Here is a 23,713-nt window from a genome sequence, read left to right as displayed (position 1 = left end):
ATACCACAGATTATTTAAAAAAAAATATTACAACTGTTTTAGAACTGTTTGCCCACGCAGTCTTTGCCTCCCTATCTGTACCAGCCTGGTTCTTTTATAAATAACCATATTACTAATCAGCCGGATTTTGATTCTGTTGACACACGGTCAAAATGTTTTGCTGGCATCAAAATGAGCATATTAAAAATATTTATCTTCAAATTGGTTATATTCGACTTAATACGGGGTTTGACTCGCTTGCTCGGCGTGCCCTGTGTCTCAAATGTGTGCAGAGGTAGAACGGGGTGTCTAATAATTGTAAAGTTGGCGATTTGATTCAAAGCTGTAACCAAGCAGTTTGAGCACTACGTACAAAATAAAAGAGACAAACAGTGACTATGAGAAACAGATGCAACTCTAATCTCTTGTTTTAAAATCAGTTTGTGAAACAGCCCAACAATCAAAGAAACCAACCTGCCCTCTACCGAGCAAAGAAGCGTCCGGTTTTAAACAGCGAGGCTCATCAGAAACGTGTTACCCTCCAGAAAGGGCGGTCAGAGCCCCGAGATAAACTTGCAACTGTACAAGTGCAGGTCTACATTTTCTCAGGGAAACGCCTGTGTTTAAAATCCAGGCAGCCATGGATGTAGTCAGGAGAAAAAACTGACCATTCGTCTCTCTCATCCTCATTCTATCACAGCTACAGGCGGCTTGTGATAGAGGTGGAAGAGAACAATGATCATCTATTCCTCAACATATCTGTCCTTCCCCTCTCTCTCTGTCTTGTTGTCTGTTGCATTATCCTCACAATTTCCTCTTCCCCCCCCCCCCCCCCCCCCCCCCCCCCCCCTTTCTCCACCCTTTCATCCCATCCACACAGCCAGGGAGAGTCTATCTGATGACCCATGCTATTAGTTTTTTCCTCTGTAGCCAAGCCACGAGTCAGCCAGCTGAACCTGAACGTGTGTGTGTGTGTGTGTCCAAGCATGTGTGTAATCAGTTCAGGCCTGGCTGCGCTAACATGGCTTGGTGAGTTTGTTAGCATATTATTAGCCTGGGGTGTTGTTGAAGCACTTCTCACATTATCTCCTCTAATCACTCCCTAACCAGTCAGACAAACACAACTTTGCACCCCCTCCTCCCACCCCTTACCCACAAACAACTGATAACAAACTCCCCTAAAATTGCCTCTGGCTGTGTCCAATCTTGATTGGCTAAAATCAGTGTCAGTCACGGAGGAGGCCGACCACACCTCCACTTCCTATTCGCCTTCCTCTCCCTGTGGATTGAATTAATATCATTTCCTATCCTCCCGTCTTCCCGAGCCCCCTGCTGATGCCCCCTCACCTCGCCCTCCTCTATCACATCTCTTTCCTGTCTGACAAAGACAGAAAGAGAGGGCACCCAGTCAGACACACAAAACAACATGAACGGCCCAAATGGATTCAAATCGTTTTCATGCATATTCAGCCTGCTTTACACCGCTCAATTGCTGAGAGATGAGAGCAGTTGAATACAGGTATGACGAATTCGGCCAGTGTGTGCGTGTGTGTGTGTGGGAGCGAGAGGAAGGAGAAGGAGGAGGGGCAAGGACGAGGGAAGGCATCAACAGCCAATCCGACGCTCCGATGGTTATTGTCCCAGGTGTCCTGTGGTGGATGGGGCGGGGGTCGGGGAGGGGTTGTGGTTGTCATTACACTGTGCTCGTTTTTCGCCTGTTGTTTCTACAGCGACTGAGAACACTGTTGTCTGCCTGTGAGCTGTTCTCTGTATCAATCTCTGTTTTGGGTTTTTATAACGACGACGTGTCCAACCCTTTTGTCTTGTTTTTGTTCTTTCTTGTCTTCCCTCCTCCTCCTGCCCTTCTGCCCTCCCTCCCACTCCCCTTCCATCCCTCCCTCCCTCCCTCTGCCCCCCCTCCCTCGTTACAGGATGTGCGTTTGTCACGTTTTCCACCAGAGCTATGGCACAGAATGCAATCAAAGCCATGCACCAGTCTCAGACTATGGAGGTATGGTACTCTTGCCCTTTCTTCAACTCTCTGTCTCTTTAGTGCCTTTAATACATGCACTTCACTCTGTTATTGTGCTGGCAATTATATGTCTGTCTCATCTTTGAGTCACTTCTTCAGTAAAAGCCGCGACTTGCTACTTAATAGGTTAGGCCGAGTAACATTTCCTGGAGCACTTCTGACACAGGTCCAGTGAATTGAATGCCTCAATGTAAGGACTAAAGGAGCGCTGCTTTAATACGTAACCATTATGTAGGTCTTTTTCTGCTCGCTTAAGAGAAATGTGGTATCAATTTTTCCTCAGCACGAGGAGAATAAAATCTTTAAACCACAACAGTTAGCAAATGCTTAGCTTTTTGTGAAACGCGATTATAAGTTGGTAAGTGCTACTCAAGCATAGACTGTATATAAAAGGTGGCTGTAACCACTCTGACATCATCCACTAGTTAACAAAGAAAGATGTGAGCATGCAAAACCCTTCATCCACCTTTTATTTACAGTCTTTGAGTCCTTACAAAGATTTAATTAACATGCAGGAAGCTTTAATAAGACTGTAAAAGTGTTAACGGCCTTATTAGATTACTTTTAATAAAGTCGTTGGCAGTTTCTATGTGTAGAGATCATTTCAGACGACTGCGAACTCTTTATTATAATTATTGTTGCAATTGTGTGCTAATCAAACAAAAAACAAAGCTTGTTAAGGGTTTAAAATAAACATTGTGAATAAGAATAGTAACAATAATACTTTTTTAAACCCTGTTTGTTAAGTTACAAGTTAGTGTATGAGTAATGTAAATACTCAAAGGTGTTAATTATGTTCTGAAGTAGTCTTTATCTTATTAACAGTCCATAAACATTATTTACATGTGTATACTTTTTTATTTCACATTAGTTTTATTATTATTTTTAACCATTATTATCCTTAAAATCCTTCATTGTTCACTCACACACGAGGCCAATTCCACTTCTCATTTGATGATTTTTTTTACTTGATGATTTTTTAAAGCATTAACTGTTTGGTACAAGTCTGCCTATGCTTTCAATCTTTATGATTATCCAACTAAATCCTTTTATTCGGTGTGTAAATTTAAATGAATTCAGCTTGTATCTTTAGGAAATGTGAGTTGTAACAAAGTCTCGGCTTTCCTGCGCCGCATGCGGGCGGTAAAAATAATGATTAATTTGACGAGAGTTTATTAAATGAGGTGATTTTCATTTATAAGATGTCTCTTTTCCATAAAAGAGTTATGGTGCTGCTGACTTCTGTAGCATCTGTGGAGCTGCCATTCAGAAAGAAAGGAGAGATTTATTATATAACTTGAGCCACTCAGGGGTTTTGGGTCTTTTGTTTATTTGTATAAAGCTTCAGGCTCAGATTATGCTTGGGTTTAGTTAATTTGCAAATCAGTGTGTATTGCAATAGCCGTCTTTTTTTGTGTGATTTTGAAAGAATACAATGAAATCTAGCCTTGAATCTCCAGTTCAGATGTCCAATTAGGAAGTACAAGCTGCACTGGGTGTTAAAGACAATACTGTGGCTTAAGGTTAGGACCTGTGCAGACCTCTAACGCCACATGCCAGGTGTGCAGAGGACCAGTGTGACACATTCACCTAAAAGCTAGAAGTCCATCCAGAGCTTTAGCAGAAGCTGGCACAGTCACGTCCTCGGCCTTGGGATAAAAATCACCATCGCCTGTTTAGTCTCCATTTTTCCAATCGCAGATTTTCCAACTAGGGCAAACTTTGGCAAAGTCTCCAAACTGTGACAAATAAGCAGCACCCTTGACACAACAACTGCAAATTGGCAGGTGCTGTTACAGACCTCATCAGTTGCACAGTGACCTCAGCGGTGCCATAATGGGGACCTAGTCGCAGCTCTTTTGTGTCCCCCCCCCCCCCCCCCCCCCCCCTGCCTCACCCGGGTTTTTGGGGCGCCCTTGTCAGCATTGTCAGGCCTTGTGACAGGGCAGGATGACAGGAGTGTGATTGGGAAGAGAATTACATGGTATAAGACGAGCACAGAGTGTGTGTACCCCTGCGAGTCAGAGAGAAAGAGACAAAAAAAAGCGGTAATAACAGGCTGTGTTAAGGGGAAAAAAGAACGAGTGGCATTCACCCCCGTAGCCCCCTCATTAGAGCTGATCATGATAATCATGGCTGCTATTGATGTGCTGTGACCCTGACGTGGGGAAAACGCATGCTCCTCCCTCTGTCTGTCTATCTGTGAGTATGTGTGTGGTTTTTCTGTTTATGTTGCCACACTGTGAATATCAGTGTCTGTGTTGATTTATGTGGCCGAACAGCAGCGGTGTCTGTCTTTCTGAGTCGAAGGAGCGACGCTCCTCTCCGTCGGCGTTAGCATTAGGCTAGAATTAACCTCGCTCCGAGCAAGTTGTCTGCCACAGTGGGGCCGGTAAACACTACCAGTGCCCCTTTGCTTTTATCATGCACACAGGAAAAGGGGGGAAAGGGAAGCTTTAAACCATAACACAACAATATTACAGTGGACAATGGCAAAATACCTTCATTTCCATTTGAAAACAAGCTGTCTAGCCCCAGGCGGACCTAAATTGCCGCATCCGTTTGTTAATGTTCCTCAGTTTTGCAATTTAAAAGTAATTACTTCGAGTCCGAATGAGGGAATGAGGTCTGGTAAATAGAGTTTGGTTATTGTCTTGGCTCTATTGCACCCCACTGTCTTAGATAGAGAAAGATTGTGTGTACGTGATGTGTGTGTTCGTGTGTCTGTGTGAGTGTATTCCCTGTCACGTACGCGCCACATGTCACGAGGAAGAAGTAAGGCAGACCGGGGGCCCATTCGTTGATGGCCCTGTCACTGTCATATCCATTCTCATTACGGCGTGACATTCAGGTACACGCCGGCACACATTTGTACACACACACACACACACACACACCCTTGCTCTCTGAATGTTAGGCCGTAATGAAAGTGGATATGAGCGGGACGGGTAATTCGCCGTCGAACCTCTAAAGACACACACGGAGAAAAGTGGGTCGCCTTCGTTGTGCTTTATTTGTGCTTTACATTATTCACTCCTTTTATAAAGACTCATTTAGCACTCAGGTTCCCCTCGTGCAGTTTTCCATCAACACTGATTTTTCTATTTCCTACCTTTTTTCTTTTTTCCTTTTCCCGCACGAAACTAGAGGGACACTTGTGTATTATCCTGCGCTTGCTGCATACGTGCACACACACCCCCTCCGACCCCCCGTCGGAAATGCAGAAGCGTTCAAGCGCATTTAGACGAGAGCTTAAGTAGAGCATGAGCGAAAACACAGCAGTGTCTGTTTAAACAGTGAACAAACACATCTGTCGACTGTAGTGAAGAGCAGAGACAGATACAGACTGACAGTGGGAAGAAAATAGGAGATTAGATTAATCAGGGGCTGATGTTGACACCGTATAAGGCTGGATGATCCCATGTTTTATTTTAACAGAAGGAGTCTGAGTTAGCCTAACTTATGAGTCTCGAGTATTTGTCACAAAATGCCAGATTCGTCTTTGTTTTCCAAATAGTCTCAATTTACTCTGAATTTAGTCACAGTTTACTATGTATATGCGTGTTCTAGAGTGTATATGCTCTGCCGGTGTTATAAGTACCATCTAAGTCTAATTTAAGCTGAATTGTTGATTCAGCTGTAGGATCAGTCTGGAGGCTTCAGTTTGTCGTGCTGTTCAGTCAAGCGTTGTTTTACACCGACAGGTGATGTGTGTGTCCACACCTGCTGACAGGAAACGCAATCCAGTCGCCCAGTTCTGATGTTATCAGCTCAATGAACGGCCAGTAGGTGCAATTCTTCGTCTAATAGCAACTCAGAAGATGGTTTTCAAACATTGTAGGCACTCCAGCTTGTGCAGGAGACCTCTAGTGGTAGTTTGAAGAAGTGCATGTAAGATTTCCAAAGGTAAATAAATGTCTTGGTGATCAAGGAAAAGGATACTCAAGAGCCCTTTTTGCATTATACGCACATTCATAGAGCACATTATTAAATGCAGTTTATCTTCCACACAGTAAATATGCATCGGGGGCAAATTGGGGTTCAGGGATCAAACTACCCAACTTCTCATCAGCAAACAACCGATTCTACCTCCTAACAAATAGCCATCCATATTTTTGGTGCCTGAAAACAAACCTAAAGACAACCACTAGGAAAGAAAAAGCAAGCCGGTTGATGTGTCAAGCTCACACTATGTTTTGTTGCGCTTAATCTGAAGGGTGGATCGAATGAGGTACAGCTACAAAAAGGAGGAGGAGCCTGGCAGCATGTGTGAGACTGGTAACGACTTGTAATGGCTTTTCAGTGAGCTGATAACATTCAAAACTAGAGGGAGAATTTTGCACCACTTTAAGGTTGAAAATGATTAAAAGGTTGGATTGATGTCTTCATCAATCCAACCTTCAAGATGTCTGTTTTCGACAGCTTTTATAAGCTTCTGGGAATCTCAAAATGGACACAAAGCAAACCTTTTCTGCATAATATGGATTCTTAATATATATATTATTACAAAGGCAGGGAATTAATTCATTATAGATTTAATTCACTGTAATGGAAATGTTTTACACTATTAAAATAAGAAAAAACAACGACAATTATTTCAACTGATGAAAAACTGAGACAGTCTATAAATAATAAAGTGCGAAGCTAAAGTGGAAGGAGAAGTTTAATCACATGCAACAATGAACAGTTAAACATGGCACGATTTAAAGAGGGAGTGCTTTTCCAAGTATTGCCTTTGACAGATTTTGACGGTTCCTTCTGAGCGAGTAGGCTGGGTTTTGGGGACAATGAGTTGAAACAACATGCACAAAGAGCTCAGACGTGACGCGCAGACTCCTATAGATATCGGGGGCTCCTGACTTCCTATTAGCAGGGTAAGTTAACATGGTTTGACATTTGAAGGCTATGCGAGAGGTAAATAAATGAGATGGAGAAGGCTCAGAGCGCATAAACTCTCTTGAAAGCTATGAGAGATTGATTTCCAAGGTAAACGGACCGGAGCTTATAAGTTCAGTTCGCGCGAGTGCATCTGAGCATTTTGGGAAAGATGGGAAGCGATGTGTAATGCTCTCTTCACGGTTGTCTCAGAGCGTTGGCTTCAGGGAGCGTAGTTGGCTTTATTAGCTCAGTGAACTCCTGGTTAAGTCGATCCAAGTCACAGACAAAAGTTTCACTTTTTCCCCCCTTTTTCTTAAGGTGGTATTTTCAGCTGATCGATACGCTGTAATTACATCATTTTAAAGTCGGATACCGTAATTACAGCAGGTGATCATTGCAGTGTAATTTTGAGACCACGGGCTGTCATGCCATCGGCCTACACAGACCCATCTGTCAGTCAGGAACTGTGGCGTGACACCTGGGCATCAAGCATATGCAGCGCAGGTGAAATTTCTGAGGCATATTTTAGAGGTTTTATCAAGCGCACTCAACCTGCTGCATGATGGCAGCACTGACATCTATATTTCAGTGAAAATGCTGTTACGATATCTGTCTGAGACGGGCATTTCTGTGTAGGAGATTTGTCAAAAGATTGCAAGAAACAGACAAAAATAGCATTTCAGAATAGAGTGTTTTCCCCCGTAGAAGCATCTTCTGGTAAAAAATTCTCCCATGAGACTCGGAGCGCTTTATTTTTTATTTTTCAAGATGTGAAAGTTGTGCAACATGGGAGACTTGACTGACTGGAGCTGAAAATCTGTCTCCTGAAAATAGCTGAAAATGGGAATCGATGCTTCACCTCCAGCACCGAGACACATTGCTGTTGTTGAATATGAACCCAGAGACCATTTGAGGCAAAACAGGAACGTTTCTTTTTATGACCACACATTAGTATTCATATGTTGGGTAACATTAGTTGCCTGTTATCAATAAAGTCAGTGTATTGTGAGGAGCCGACTGTCCGCAGGAGACTCATGAAATATCCCGTAAGCGAGATGAAGCCATTATGTCGCCCCCTGCTGTTTGTATTCAAAAGTGGGCAATTTAAAGCAAATCAGATGGTTTACAAATTTAGATTTACTCAACATGTGGTGTAATTACACCCAGCAGAAAGGGTTTTACAGACTCCCATCGTATCAGCAGATACCGATAAACACTGGCCTCGTCAAACACTCTGAAATGGACTTAAATCACAGAGGCGTGATGGGTTGTTGGAAACGGGATAATTCCTGAGAGAAGTGACCCTCATTGGTTGTTATAGGTGGCTATAGGTAGTAGTTGGTAATTTTAGAAGAAATGGCAGAAGACTCTGGGCTTTTATATTTTTAGTTTCTTTTTCTTTAACCTGTTAAAATTTTAATTCCAGATAATACATCCCGAAAATCTTTTTGGTTCTGTTGTCTGGAGCTGCAGTCTTGGGCTCCTTACTACCAGCAACGCATCATTTAAACACCACAGCCTGCCTGAGTATTGTTGTTGATCACATCCATCCTTTTATTCTGCTTCCAGCAGGCCAATGCACCAGGTGTCAAAGCTCAAATCATCTTACAATGTTGTTTGTGGGCATGACGATGAGTTCACTGTACTCAGATGGCCTCCACAGTCACCAGCGCTCAATCCAATAGAGCACCTTTGGACATGTGGTGGAACGGGAGAGTCCCATCACGGATGTGCAGCCGACACAACAACTGTGTGATGCTGTCGTGTCTATATGGACAAAAAAAAAACTAACAGTAATGTTGGATCGCAGGCTGCGATGTTTCCTTTGAATGTCCTTATAAGGGCAGTCTCGGCCAAACCGTCAGACTCCACTGTTTGTCACAGGGTTGTGTAAAAGGTGTCCTTGTCTAAAGTAGGGCTTTAATCTAAAGGCTCTGGTGAAAGAAGGAAAGACTGACGTCATGGGTCAAGTGCAGGTTAACCTGTCACCATCTTTTGTTGCCTATTAATCTTTTGTGGCACTGTGAAGCTCACGAGATGCAGATTTCAGTGGAATATGATGGCAACTACCAGAATAGAAAGGAAATGCAGCTGCAGTAAAAACTATGAAATTACTTGCAAATGGGGACGAGTTATTTTTCATTGTTGCAGAGGGATGAATATGATAGAACATGAAAGACACGTGTAGCTAAAAATGAGATGTATGCATCTCTACTGAAATTGCAGTTAATGATTTTAACAGCTATGGGAGAAAAAGAGACGAGTGTAAGGAGATTATCACACCAGACTATGACAAAGATTTAATAGTCCTTTTATACTTGCCATATTTAGTTAGCGAGGGTTTGGAAAGTTATTTTTTTCTTCACAGGTTAATTACCAAAACTGTAAAATACACAATGTGTGAGTATTTTTATTTTTAGTTACATACACAAGTTACAAGTCCAAATTCTTTGGGAATCCAAGCACATCAACTACTTGTTTAAATTTATGGAAGCATCTGAAAATATGCCCATCGTGCCACAGCATCAACTATGCTATATGAAAAATTAAGTGTATCCAGTGCTTTTAATAGTAATTTTTGGATGTTGAATATAAAAAAATGACACTTCACACAAACCTCTGCGCAAACAGTTCGACACTGGAATTGTGGATTTATCCCAAAAGCTATGACGTATTTTCAAAACCTGTAGTTTCGCCCACTTTTCTCCAGACTCTCACCTTTATGTTCTGTTTTTATTTTAAGATGAAGTTGAATCATATACCTCTAGCTGCCCAGAAACAGTGAAAGTTAGTCATAATTGCCCAAATTGCCATGGCTTCTGTTTAAAAATATATTTATAATAGACTTATAATCACACCATGCAAAGTTTAAACTTTAGATATGTAGTCCATGTAGTCCAATTCAAAAGATGGCTGCTGCAGAACAATTTCCAGAGAGTCATCAGTGGAGATTGATAATCTGCATTTTTAGTCCTGAGCTTTTAACTTCGTTATCTGGCAGAGAAATGTATCACAGAGAGAGACCAAACTGGAAAGGATGTTAGAGATGGATGGATGGATGAAAGTAGAGGAGCAGAGGATTAATATGGTGGAAATTAGGGTAGCTATGAAGAGTATGAAGAGTGGAAAGCTAGGTGGTCCTGATGAGATACCTGTGTAAACGTGGAGATGTCCAAGAGAGAAAAGTCAGCTGAAGCAAGACAAAATTTGTGTGTGAATGAGAGGGAGACGGGCTGTCAATCTTCCAAAGTAATGGACAGTGCGAGAGGTCCAGGCTGGATGAAGTAGGTAGAAATGAGTGACAGGGGCGTGAAAAGGAAGATTTACAAGATGGTCGACTTGCTATGAGGTGTGTTTTGAAGATGGTGGAGCTCACAAAAAGACAGGAGGCCGAGCTGGAGATGCTAATATTTACATTGGGAGTAACCAAGATGGACAGGATTGGAAATGTGGACATCATCAGAGGGATATCTCAGGTTGAGAGGAGGGATAGTGGATGTACTGGTTGTTGAAGATGGAGCTGCCAGGCAGGAGGAAAAGACGAAGACCGCAGAGAAGGTGGATGTTGTGAATGAGGACATAGAAAGGGTTGGTGTGACAGAAGGGATTGTAGGAGCAGGGTGAGATGGAGGCAGATGGTCCACCATGGTGACCTCTAAAATGAGCAGAAAAAGAATATCCGGCATATCAGATATTAAATGTTCCTGCCTTTCCAGTGAAGTAACAGACTGTGTTATAGAAGAAAAGGTAATAGTCAATTGAATTCACGGGGCATGAGCAGGGAGCACGAGGTCCCATGTTCTGCCTGTTGCACTCTCTATCCATGCAGCTCCATCGCTGAAGCCAGAGTACTTCCAGAAGTGAGACCCCATCTGAGCATGTGGTTCACAAGGACCAGCTGGACAAAGTCCCAACGTAATCCTCCTGACACTGCCTGGAGTTCATCTGTCAAAACAGCTTCTGATATACATGGCTTTCTAGATGCTTGTTCATCTCAATCAAGGTTGATTAGCTCTTTAGTCAGAGAGTGTTTTTATATGAAAGTTCAAGCTGCTGCTAATCTGTGATGAATTTTTAAAAAATCCCCTTAAGGTAAAAGCAGGATAGTTTGTTTCTTTGAGCAAAACTAATAGATGGCATGAGCTGCCACTTTCTCTCCATGTATCCTCAGCATTTAGGGGCGAAGGTAACCAACGAGGCAATCACCTGAAAAACAGCTTCAAAGTGCAACAGCCGGCCTTTCGGGGATAACCGGCAGCATCAGGCGTAGATGCCTGTGGCCCTCAGCCTTCCTCCCAGAGCAGGACTCTCATTCCGGGCTGCATTTCCCCTCACTCACAAGGTGTCAACTGGAGTGATGAGATATTTAGCAGAGCGGGATAGGGAGCTCGGTTCTCAGGGGGAATCGACTCCAACGGCGAGGCCCCGACTAACCCTCGCCCTCCCAATACAATTCTCCCGTCGTCTCCTCTACTTTATCTGTCGGCGGTCAGAATGAAGAGGCAAAATGACCAGTGGAGAGACAGAGTAAATATGGCCGAGCCGCCGACAGACAGGAGACGAGCTCATTCAGCTGATAAGTCAGGCCCCGGCCTACAGAAGAAGGGCAGTAACACACGGAAACAGACACATACACATACAAGGAAGCAGATACACTGGATGTTCTATCTGACAAAGAAGGTCTGCTTTTAAATTACACAGAAACTCTAGTGTTTAATGTTGCTCAGGATGTGATGTGTATTCTGTCATTGGTCAGATTGTCGCATTTCACAGTAAGAGAAAACACAGAGCTTTAAAAAAAAAGCATGCATCTGTATTCTTCGATGTGTTTGTTATAAGAATGAAGCTGCTGAACCAATTAAAGTCATATCAAAATGATTCAGTGCTGTGTCTCAATTTATACCGAGATTAAAGGCATAATATTTGGTGCAAAAGCCAACAGCCATCAGTTGTGATGATGTGATGTTGGTAAGAGATTAATTCGGCTTTGAAATTCATTTAATTTCCCATTAAAGTTTTAGGCTAGACTCTTTATTTTTGACAGTCATACTGTCAAAGTGTAGGCATACGCTTCTAAAGGTGTTAATGATTATTAATTGATTATTTTGGAGGATATTTAGGAAAAAAAAAACAATGAATTTTTAGGCCTTGCGTGTAATTACAGTGGTTGATTCTCATATTAAACATGGCCATAGCTTTAAATAGTGACATCAGTGTATGTACAAATACTCCCTGTGAGACAAAAGCTCAGGCTTCTCACAGTTTTTTTTTCTACTCTTGGATCTCTATGATGTCACAGAGAGGATATCCCTTATTTGGACATCTCAGGCATGCAGCTCTGGCTGTGCGCACAGAAGCACTTTCCACTTCCTGTTTAGACCATCTGTTTGTAAGAGGGCAGCCAATCAGAAGAAAGTTGACTCAAAGGGATAAATGGCCCAAATGTATGAGTATCAACACAAAAATGGTGAGGCCTAAAAATCAAGTTTGGGCTGCTTGTTTGGGGTTGGCATGCCCTCAGCTTTTAGCATCTCACTCCTAGCATCGTGTTAGCATCAGAGACTGACAGATTTTCTTTTCAGGAATGCAAAATTGTGTCCAGAAAGGGTAAAGATTATATGTTACTGTCGCATTCTTGTCCCTAAACTCAGTAAATTTAAAGTAAAGTGCATATTTTCACTCCCTAAATGTTGGGGATCGTTCTTCCTGTGCCCCGCACTAAATGATCTCAGACACCTGTTCAGCAAACATGCATGAAAAGGCCGGTTTGTCCGACAAACTCATTACTTTGGAACACCCGGTACTGCCAAATCTAAATAAATGCAAATGGAAATCACGGTGTTATTTTTACCAAAGTGGTCCTGACTGAAGTGTGAATGCTAAAAGCTAGTTTCACAGTACACGCTCTGATCCACAGTGAAGGAAGGAAGTGCAAACGCTCGCTCGCTTTCACTCTTGCACAAAATACCTGCACCGGCACACACAACCGTCATACAGCACATCTCCGCTCCAAAACGTGTGCAGCGCTATCTGCAAAGTAGGCAAATCCCTTCCCTCCCCCGCCGAGTGCGGAATCGAGCCTCAAACTAAATGTTTCAATCAAAAGGTTTTTATCCTCCTGTGGCAGATTGCCTTTGTTTTTGAACGGATTTGCCCCTAGTTAGGCTTTGATTGCGTTGTGTGAGTAATGGTGTGGTGTGATAGATTATGACTTGCCGTCTCAGCTTCGTTTCAGCCGGCACCGCAGCTTTCATCAGGAGCGTTGTGGGTTTTTGTCTCCTTCGTGTCATAGTTGTTAGCAAGCGTGTTGGACGTCTGATTTGTTACCCAGCTTCAGTGTGCGTACACAATCATCTCTCTTACACACACACATACACACACTGCCGCTGCTCTGAGGCGTAAGAATTCGAACAATTAGATGCCGTTCTAGTGACCGTTAAAATCTCTAAATCTTTCTCTTGCCCTCTCAACCTCTCTTCGTAGTCGCCCAAATCACTCTCTCTCTCTCTAGGTCTTTCCCCCCCTCTTTCACACATATTAACACACTCACACACAGACACACACAGATCAAGTCTCTCTTCATATGAGATGATGAAATAGTTGGAGAACTCGGGAAATCTGTTTCTGGTGATACCGTTTTGGACTCAGAGATAACTGAGCCCTTTTGGGGGAAAGAAGAAAGCCCACCGGCTTTAGACTCAAGTTTCCTGTGTGACTGTGTGTGCGTGTCCTGTGTCCCTGAGTGAGTGTGTGAGTGTGTGTGTGTGTGTGTGTGCGCAAGAGAGGACTTTTTAATTGAGAATATTTTCTTTCTTTGCTGAAGTTAAGTTTGTTAATACAAAGATGTTTGTGGATGATTTCAGGTCTGTATCATCACTGTAGACATGTGGCTTATTGCCCATATTGTGTTCACTCAGTACAACAATTATTACAGGTGTGTTTGCAAGCAACAAAGTACCTGAACAATCCTTTGACTCCTTTTCTCTTTCTTCTCCCATTTCCTCTCCTGCCTGAACTCCTCTCCTCTCCTCTTTCCTCACTTCTCCATTTCTGTTTTTCTCTTCCTCCCTTCTCTCTCATCTTGGCTCCTCTCTCATTTCCTTCCATCCTTTCATGTTCTTTTTTGTCTCCTTTCCTCTCATCTTTGGGGGCTTGTGGCCTTTCTATACTTCCCTTTCATCTTCTATCACTTCTTTATTTTTTATCTCACTTCCTCACTCTCTTCTTCCCTTCTCCCTTTCTTCATCCTTCTCGTTTTCCCTTTCTTCCTCTCTTTCCCTCCCCTTCTTTACGCTCCTCCTCATCCTCCCATCTCCGCAGGGCTGCTCATCTCCCATCGTGGTGAAGTTTGCCGACACACAGAAGGACAAGGAGCAGCGGCGTCTGCAGCAGCAGCTGGCGCAGCAGATGCAGCAGCTCAACAGTGCGACCACCTGGGGGAGCCTGACGGGCCTGGGCGGCCTCACCCCGCAGTATCTGGCTGTAAGGAGCGCCGCCGAGCCGCCCACCTCCATCACCTCCTCCACAACCCCTTACTGCAGCCCCGTGGCCAACACAGCAGCAGTCAGTGCCCCCAAACAAGAACAATCTAACTCAAAAAAATCTATCCAACATACGCCTGCCGTCTTCTCCTTCTTCATTTCTTCCTTTTGTTCTGTAATTCCTTTTTTAGAGCTGCCATTGTTCCTCTCCTTTATCTTACTCTTGGGAAAGTTGCGCAGTGAGGAAATGGGGTCTCTGAATTAAGGTTGCCAGAAGATGATCTTTCATGTTCGATATCTGAAAAATGTTCACGCCAGATAAAAATGCAGGGATTCACGTCCTGTTTCTGAATTTCTCATGAAGTGCTCATTGCGATGGTGTTCACAGATCTGCATTCAGTATTAAATTGGAGGTGGAAAGCCAGAAAGTAGAAAAATCAATAGTTTAAAACAATTTAGTTGTTGAATTTTTGACAAATAATAGAAACATAATTAATGAAATCATAATTATATTTCATCAGGAATATTATTTAATTCATGTATAACTAAGTCAAGGGATTCTAAAACAACTGTTTTATGATCAGTTTATTGTTTGTGTAGGTTACGGCTGAAAAGTTACATTTTATCCTAAAGATTTCATTTTTGAGCCCGTTCTGGTCCTCAGGTCATCAAATATTACATTTAATTTAAAGGTGATACTCGTGTGACGCACTCGTCAAACCGCAATATTTTCACAATCCTAAGTGAACAGCTAGACCAGGGGTCAGCAACCTCTCACACCCAAAGAGCCATTTGGACGCGATTTCCACGCAAAAGAAAACACTGGGAGCCGCAAATACTTTTTGACATCTAAAATGAAGATAACACTGTAATATTGTTTTTTTACCTTTATGCTTTGTGTGAACAACTAAGGCGTGCTGTGCGCTTTAACACCGGCTGCATGCGTACAGCAACCGTGTGTGAAAAGTGGTCAATAAAGAGATGCTGAAAAGCGTGTTCATGGAAACATCGTCGGGTCTGCCGTGATATGTTTACAATGGGACTTCTGCTCCTGAACCTCTGCGCACAGCGTCTGCAAATCGGGGCTGTACGAAGTCACTTTCATCTTTACGCAGGACTGTAAGCTGTCATCTGTGAGGCGTGAGCGGTGTTTGCTTTTAACATAGTCCACGGTGGAGCTGCTGACATAATGTGGATCCGAAGATCCAGAATTGTCTTACCTGGGGTTGAAAGTCTCGATAAATGCACGGCGTTTTGGCGGGTATATCGGCTTCCACAAGTGTGACGCTTATTTTGAGCGATCAAAAAAATAATAGAATAGAATTTTATATTTATATTTCAATATCACAATAATCTTCCAATTTAGAACTACAAGTTAAAAAAGAACTAACATAAATAAAAAATAAAATCAGCTAATTACTTAAAAAAAAAAAAGTATTTTCCCAAACCACATGGAGCCGCACTAAAAGGACTAAAGAGCTGCAGGTTGCCGACCCCTGAGCTAGACGAAGCAAAAGTAAACAACTGCTAGCATCAGGGCTTCAAAATAGCCATCTAAATAATGTCCTTAGCTTACTTACCTTAGCCATTAATGTAGTAATCTACAAATTAATAATTAACCAGCTAGTAAAATGATAATAATAATAATAATTAGCATTTCACTATTTCTTAATGGTAAATAATTTTTACATCCTTTATTGATGTATTTTATTTTTTTAGTTAACTAAAAAATTACAAATTAAAGCAATGTAGCCTCAAAACTATATTAAGCAATTTTAGGCAAATGTGCGCTAATATTTATGATTATGCTATGCACTGTATAACATAACATTCTAGCGGTTGACTGATCACACACTGTCTGATCTGAAGAATCAAGAATCAAACTTACTATTCCAGTGAAGTGGCATACATCAACTATAAGCACAAAAATAGCCTAGCTAACGTATGCCCTGGAAATGCTGCGTAAATGTATAACGTGACTACCTAACCAACAAATCTTTAAAAGCTTCAAATGTGCCAGATTATTACTTGAAAACTGAAAAATATTTTCCACCTGTCCTTTAGCTGTTCTTTTACAACTATGTAACCGTATCAGTAATTCCATCCGCCGTTTGCTCTTCCTGTCATACGGAAAGCAACTAGCGAACGCTCCGGACATGCTTGGTTATCTTTGTAGCTGATAGCATCTCTTCCTCTTGTGCCGTCATACCCTGTTTGTACTTTACAGTGTGTTTTTGCTTTAGGTAGCAAAGAAGAACTATTGTTTCCACCTTCAGTGGGAACAGTTTTCTTTGATATTTTACAAAGTATTGTGCTTTGAGGTCTGTCCTGTTGTAGCTCCTTTTTAAATGCTAAATCATCATCAGAGGCTGACACCCTTCTCTCGCTCTTTTATGTAAATGCATGACATCTCTGTGCCGCTGATATCGAAACATATTACAGTATTATGTGGAAAAGTATGCTACTAGGGTGTGAAGACTAACGAACACATTATTTAATTGTTTTGCCGACAGATGTGTTGAAGCTATATCCAGCGTGTAGATCATGTCTGTAGATAATCTGGCAAGTTGGGTAACGCGTATGTATTAAAATGATTCAAAATAAAGTTGAGGGTGACGCAAATTATGGGATTTTCCAGAAGATAAACCAAAAAGTGAATGAATGGAGTGTTGGAGATAATCCTGAACAGATTTTTGCAACTTTTTGTGGATCTTGTTCTCCAAAATTTGTTAGCATAAACTATAAATTAGAGGTTTTCTGCTAATGATAATAATTATCCGTTTTCTATTTTCAAAAATAGTAGTCATTACTTTTAACTCCAAAAAGTATGAATCAAAAATGGTTAGTAGATAATTTCATGGATACAGAGGCGCTTGCCTGATGTCCTCTTTGAAAATTTATAATGTCTAAATTTTGTGGATTTAAACGGGTGTAAAAATAAAACTGGAGGTTGGCGTGGAGCGTACTGGAATCGTCTGATGTCCAATTTAAAAACTGCTGCAGCAGAAGCTCAGCTGCTCGGCGTCTAAAATTGTTTAGACGCTTTTGATTTTTTGATTGGGAAGTTTCTCGTTTTATACTAGGGTTCAGAGACCCCTTTCTCCTCTTCTCCTTCCTCAATAGCTTTGGGGAGCTAACCCTTGACTCGTTGCTCTTTAGTTTCTAATTTAACAACCTAAACCGCCGTTAAAATACACTTCTTAAATGTCGGGGATTTGATTCCCATTTTGTTTGATCCTAGCTGCAATTTGCACCTCTCCTTTGAGCGAGGGTAAAACAGAGCTCAGACAAACATCTCTCCCTTACTGTATATCGATTTATTTGGAGCTAAAGGTGGGGCGTTGAGATAAAAAATTGTTTTGCGAATTGAGTTCCCAGATTTTTCTGCGCTTTCAATCCCCTTTTCTCAGTCCTTTCAAAAGATTAAGCTCTATTCTGGGAAGGAAAAGAAAATATCACACAATAGAAACAAGATGTTAATTTGCTGTTAATTCAAGTCTTTGAAGGATGAGTTTTTGACAGCATCAGTATTCCACTTTTGTTTTGGAATCTAATTAGTCGGCTAGATTAGAGCTTTCATGCTCAACTTGTCTGAGAGAATCACGGTGGAACACAAACAGTGTTTCCTTAGAGGAGAGATCAAACTATATTAGCAGCTCATTTACTCATCGAGCACTGATGCAAAAACCACACTGCTAAACCGCTCATTACAAGTTTAGTTCTCACTGTTGCATAGTATAGACATGTATTCAGCTGTCGGTATCCACTGGCTCACTTTCTTCTCCTCTTTTCCCTTCTCCCCCTCGCCTCTCTTTCTTTCTCCAGTTGCTTCAGCAAGCAGCCTCCTCTGGTAACCTAGGAGCCTTCAGCGGGATCCAGCAGATGGCCGGTGAGTCAAAAATCAGTCGATAGACTCACAGATCTACCACGGCAGTGGACTCTTTGTTGCGCCTCTCTGTTTTTTTTTTCCCACAGACTTCTAAAACAGGACCAAAGAGCATAACAGATGAACTCGCGTGGTGGAGTTAAGAGAGATCTTTGCCCTGAAGATTTATTAACTGTTGCTAAGATTTGTCTTGATCTTTTAATGAGGCCAGACAAGAGTTGTGCCCTGGGCGTGTAACAGTAGCACTGAGGCTTTGTCGGGGATGGATGAATCACAGAACGGAGGAAAGAGAAAGAAAAAGGAGCACAGAAAATGGTTAAAAGTGGGCACCTTTGGTGGATTTGTTGCACTGCAGGCTGGCGCCATCTACTGCTCTCTTCCTGTGGAGGGCCTCTGATCTATCATCTTCACTTCCATACTTTCTTTCATGAGTATCTGCAGGTTCAAAGCAAAGTTAAGCCTTTTGTTCACTCTAAAGGAATTGAGCTTAGGGAAGACACTACAAGGGAGCAGGCTGAAATTTTTTACCTAGTAGATGTCGCTGCAAAACTTGGCTTCGTTTTGGAAAAATATTTTATGTATTACACATTTTCTAGTTTAAATATGAAAATGATTCATTATCTAAATATGTGCCAGCTTACATACTTTTCCAGAACAGAAATTTAAAGACTAGATAAAGCCAGGTTAAAAATGTACTCTTTAATTTAGTTACTGTCCAAAGGCTTTTTTTTCCTCCCAGCAGCAAGAAAAAAATACATTTTGGGAATAAAATCTTGTATAAATGAGGCTCCGAATCACATTTGAGTAAGAATTTCCATAAAAATATGCAGCATATAATCAGAAAGTTTCATTGATGTAAGTGCTAGTGGATTTAATGTAAATTTGCATGATATATATTACAAATTATTGGCGACCTAGAGGATTTTTACAAGCCTGTATCACCATGAAACTTTCACAGCTGGTTACTTACATGTAGACAATTATTTCTGCGTCTGAACTTTACTGAAAAATTATTTTTAAATGTATAAATTAAATATTACATGCCTACATATGTGCTGAATTGCATACTTTTCTTGAATAGAAATTCAAATATTGAATAGTTCACCAAAAGTCAAATATTTTAACAGAAGTGATTCTGTCAAAAAAGATTTTTTATCACTTCATAAAACAAAAAACACTCAGTCAGAGAAGGTCAATCTTTTTAATCATTCTTAGCAATAAAACCTCAGTAATACTTGGCTGTGAATGTTGGATCCTAGTATTTATGGGGAGAAATGTAAACCTATATTATTAACTTACATTAACACAAATATTTTCCATGTTGCAACCGGTCTGACATTTGTATGTTTATGTTTTTATGCAAATCAGGCATTTACCCATATAAATATGTGCCTGTTTGCATTTTTTTTCTCAAAACAGAAATTTGAACAGTGCATGAAGTGGAAATACCTTGAACGGCAAATGTCTTTTACTCCCAGCAGACAGAAAAAAGTACATTTTTGGCATGTTTTTGAGTAAAGTGCTCTATAAATGAGGCCCTGAATGACCTATAAGCAGCATAGCATAATTAAACTTCCTCAATAGTTTCCTTACATTAACACAAATATTTTCCATGTTGCAAGCATTCTGAAATTTTATGTTTAAATCTGCAAATTAGGCAATTATCTACCTAAATATGCGCGAATTTCTCCAGACCAGAAAACCGAACTTCAGATAAAACCTGGAAATCTGCTAGAAATAATCAAACATTTTGATTTTATTGGATGCTCTAAACATCAGAGATGTTAGGTAGATGTTAGGCTTAAAGTATGTAAAACTATAATTTTTAATATTTTAGTGTTATTATTTTTAGTATTTACGGGGAGAAATTTTCATTATCGGGAAACTTCCCCAGGTGCTGACTTACATTTGGACAGTTACATGCACATGAGGCATTATCTCATTAAATATGCACTAATCTGCATAATCCTTCAATAGACAAAGCGCAGTCAAATAACAGCCAGTGAAGGTTTTCCAACACGTGAAGACAGGAAATGAAGCGGTATGGGACAGTAATTCTCCTAAGTGAAGCTGCAGCAATAAAAAATGCATATTGTATTAACCCAGTTCTGTATTAATCTAAGCCTTGAGCTCGCCAAGAAGCTCTGCTATTAAATGTTGAACAAGATAAAATCTCTGTATTTAAGAAATATAATTTTTAGGGCTTTAAAATTTGGGTTATTTAAGACTTTCAGGCACTCGTGGATACTCATCATCTCAACTTTCTTCTCTCTTTCCATTAAACTCGTCTCCTCTTTCTTGCTTTTTTATTTTAAGCCTCCTTTTTGCAGATTCTCCCCCACCTCCCACCCTCCTCACTCACAGTTTCTTCATCTCCCCTTTACGCCTCCCTCCAGCCTTCGCACTCCGACTGTTCTGCCCTCCTTTGGTTCGCTTTCTTCGCGAGGTGTCAGCTTTTAATTGTATGTTGTTTAGCGCGCATAAAGAAACTGCCAAAGGATCCGAGCGTGATAAGACTTTTTTAAAGTGGCGAGCCCCGTCTTGTCTCCTCTCGTGTTCTGTCACGTTCCCCTGAGTTGCAGTGCCTCGCAGTTTCCCCGCAGCTGTTTAAATTTTTCTGCCGTTGGGCTCAAACATACATTTTCCTTTCGAATATACACTCACGCTGACAAACAGGCTTTAGGATTTGGAGCGGCGAGTGAGTAACGGTGTCTGAATCTGGAGATCTGTTGGTCCTCCATCTGCGATGCGTAGCGCGAGAAGGGAGAGGGAGCGAGTATTAGTGATTGGCAGGAGATGTGAGACAGCTGAATGACATCTGGTCCCAGTCTTTAACACGAGGAGCTGCAGAGCTGAGAGGCTTCAATTACACCAATGAGCATTCAATTAGATGCAGCCAACGGCAGCCTGGTGCAGGCCGGTGCTGCCATACAAGCTGCAGGGAGCGCACACGCACACACGTGCATCCCTGCACACATATGTACTCACACACTCGCGAACCATCTGGCCGGCCCTGAAACCCCGGCCCCAATGTGGAAAATAGAATGAATTTGTCTCATACGATCTCTCTTTCTTTGTCTCCGCTTTATTCCTCTCTAGCCCAGTTATTTTTTATCTCTTGGCCTGCTCCTTTTCTCTCATAACTGGCTTGAAAATAAATGCTGGTTCAATGAGGGTGACTGTCTTCGACAAATGCAAGTAAGAATGGGTGTAGAAAAGAAGAAAAAAGGCAGAAAAGAGGTTGCAATGAGTGCAAAAGATAGAGACAAAAGGGAGCTGCTAGAATTGTCTTTGTCATCGACTGAGGGAGAGAAAAGAAAGGCTGGAAAAATGGACCAGGAAAAGGGTTGGTGGGAAATGAGGTACTGAAAAGCTAAAAATGTAGACGAGGGAGGAAAAGGCCAGTACGAAAATTGGGAAGTAGGGAAAAGGAAGATAAGAAATGGGCAAGTACGGAAAGATAGATGAAGGGGTCAGGATATAGGAAAGAAGGGAGAGCAATGAAGCAGAGAAGGGAAAGGAAAATGTAAAGCAAGAATAGGGAGGAAATTAAAAAGCAAGGAAAGTAGGAAATGAAAGCGAGGAAAAGAAGAGGGAATAAAAGGAAAAAATGTGGAAAAGATGAGGAAATGAAAGAATAAGAAAATGAAAGTTAAAGAAGCAGAAACATACATAAGAACCAAAGTAGAGAAGAAGAAAGTAAATCAAGGGCAGAAAAAGGAAAATGACAATGATGGAAAGATGAGGAAAGAAAAAAGTGGAAAGGAAAGGAGGAAACAAACGAAGGTGGGGGGAAAAAGCGCAGCGAAGGTAAAAGTGAAGTGATTCTCTACAATGACCATTTATTAGCATTGTAAACACACTCGAGCGTGTTTGTGGATCTCTGCCTCACACATAGAGAAGGAGGAGGTCTGCAAAATAAAAACATACTTTCGATTATAATAAAGAGGTATGAATGAGAGCTCTTGTAAACAGCCTTCCCTCTGTGTTACCTGCTCCGTGGAGTCAGAAATGAGATCTAGCAGCAGCGCTGAAACCACATATCTCCTCGCTCATGTGGCGCATTGTCTGCCTTATCTGGAAAAACAACACTGTTTGAATTAGGCTGGAGCGTGCGTTTCATGGGATGCGATAGAAAGAGCGGCGGCGGTTTTTATCCCCACCTTTGCGCAGAAGTAGAAATCCATTTCGGGTTGTGATGTACGACGGAAAATTGGAGAAAATCGCTTTGCAAACGAGATTGGTTTTGGCTTCGGTGCAAGTAAGCGCAGATGAGTGGGGGAAAAACTCAGATGCGTGCAGAGGCACACTCGCGCGCTTGGTGTCTTTAGCTTTGTTTACACACACACAACACACACACTTCCTGCTGCAGCACCTCGATATCTGTCGTCATTGGCTGCGTTCAATTTGACTGTCTGGGTGAAGGATATCTTTGTAGAACCTCTAAGCATTCACCACGGTGTCAAACAAGATGGATTTTCTTCATGGTGTCTTGTTCGTGTGTGTCTTATTTGTATCCGTGTGCAAGAGTGTGTGTGTGTGCGTGTAATCTCATGGTACGGTATATACACGCAAACTGTATATACGACGCATACACCTCACATTGACAGTGTCCACCCTTTTAACACGAGGCAGAGGAAGCATCTCTGTGGTAAGACCTTTACTTTCTGCTCTGATGACTGTTTGCTTTCGGAGGTTTTGTACTCACACACACTCACACTAACACACACACACGCGCGTATTTGTGGAGTGAGGTGAAAGGTTGAGTTGTGCTCACAGACAGTGTTTTATAGCCTCTGCTTCGCCATCATTTAGGCGTTGGCACATAGGCATTAATTATGCTTAAGTACAGGCCGTATGCTTAATGCCAGAAAGAAGATTAACAATGAGGAGAGTTCAGCCTTCAGGGGTCCCTGAAATAGAGGGTGACTGCTGAAAGGGAGAGGGCTTTAATATTTAGTTTAAAGGGGAAGGCTTCAATCATTTGGCATCACATAGGGGCCAGCCGTAGACTGCATAATGTCCAGGTACTCTAAACGGTCATTGTTTGTAATAGCCAGCAGGGAGTGACTCATCTAGTAAAGTCTAATGGAAACTTACTTCTCATTCGATTTATGATCTCAGTAAATACTTTCCGCTGGAATTTATGGCCTCAATCAGTAGTTTTAACGCCACAGTCACATTAGGGAAAATAGGGGTTGCATGACCAAAATTATTGGGACAGTATGTCATGAACTTGAAGTTTTATTGCCTCTGAAATGGTGCCTTCAAAGAAGCAGACCAAGCCTTGGCAGCACTCGCAGCCAGGTGCCATCCTCCAAGCGACTTTGGTGCATCAGGACGGCGATAAAGCAGAAACAAGACGGACTCTGTCTGCTTTGAATTAGGTCGAGTTGACAATTAAAATTGCAATCTTGCCACTTGCATTCAGAGAAAGTCACATTAACTACTGAACCT

General features: G+C 41.7%; 1 protein-coding gene across 24 annotated transcripts in view; it reads left to right on the top strand.

Moving 5' to 3' along the window:
• Positions 1–23,713, top strand: part of LOC113009826 (CUGBP Elav-like family member 2) — a 236,879-nt gene that overhangs the window by 197,898 nt on the left and 15,268 nt on the right. For 12 of the 24 annotated variants that reach the window (XM_026148402.1, XM_026148410.1, XM_026148403.1 and 9 more), the window contains 3 exons: positions 1,911–1,990; positions 14,210–14,452; positions 18,196–18,259. In XM_026148402.1, coding sequence (XP_026004187.1) covers positions 1,911–1,990; positions 14,210–14,452; positions 18,196–18,259 — 387 coding nt within the window. The remainder of the gene's footprint in view (positions 1–1,910; positions 1,991–14,209; positions 14,453–18,195; positions 18,260–23,713) is intronic. The other 12 variants (XM_026148411.1, XM_026148413.1, XM_026148412.1 and 9 more) reach the window with 1 other exon arrangement.

Source organism: Astatotilapia calliptera, chromosome 17, assembly GCF_900246225.1.
Source record: "Astatotilapia calliptera chromosome 17, fAstCal1.2, whole genome shotgun sequence".
Classification (NCBI taxonomy): domain Eukaryota; kingdom Metazoa; phylum Chordata; class Actinopteri; order Cichliformes; family Cichlidae; genus Astatotilapia; species Astatotilapia calliptera.
Note: the sequence above shows the minus strand (reverse complement) of the source record. Positions and strands in the feature narration are given on the sequence as shown.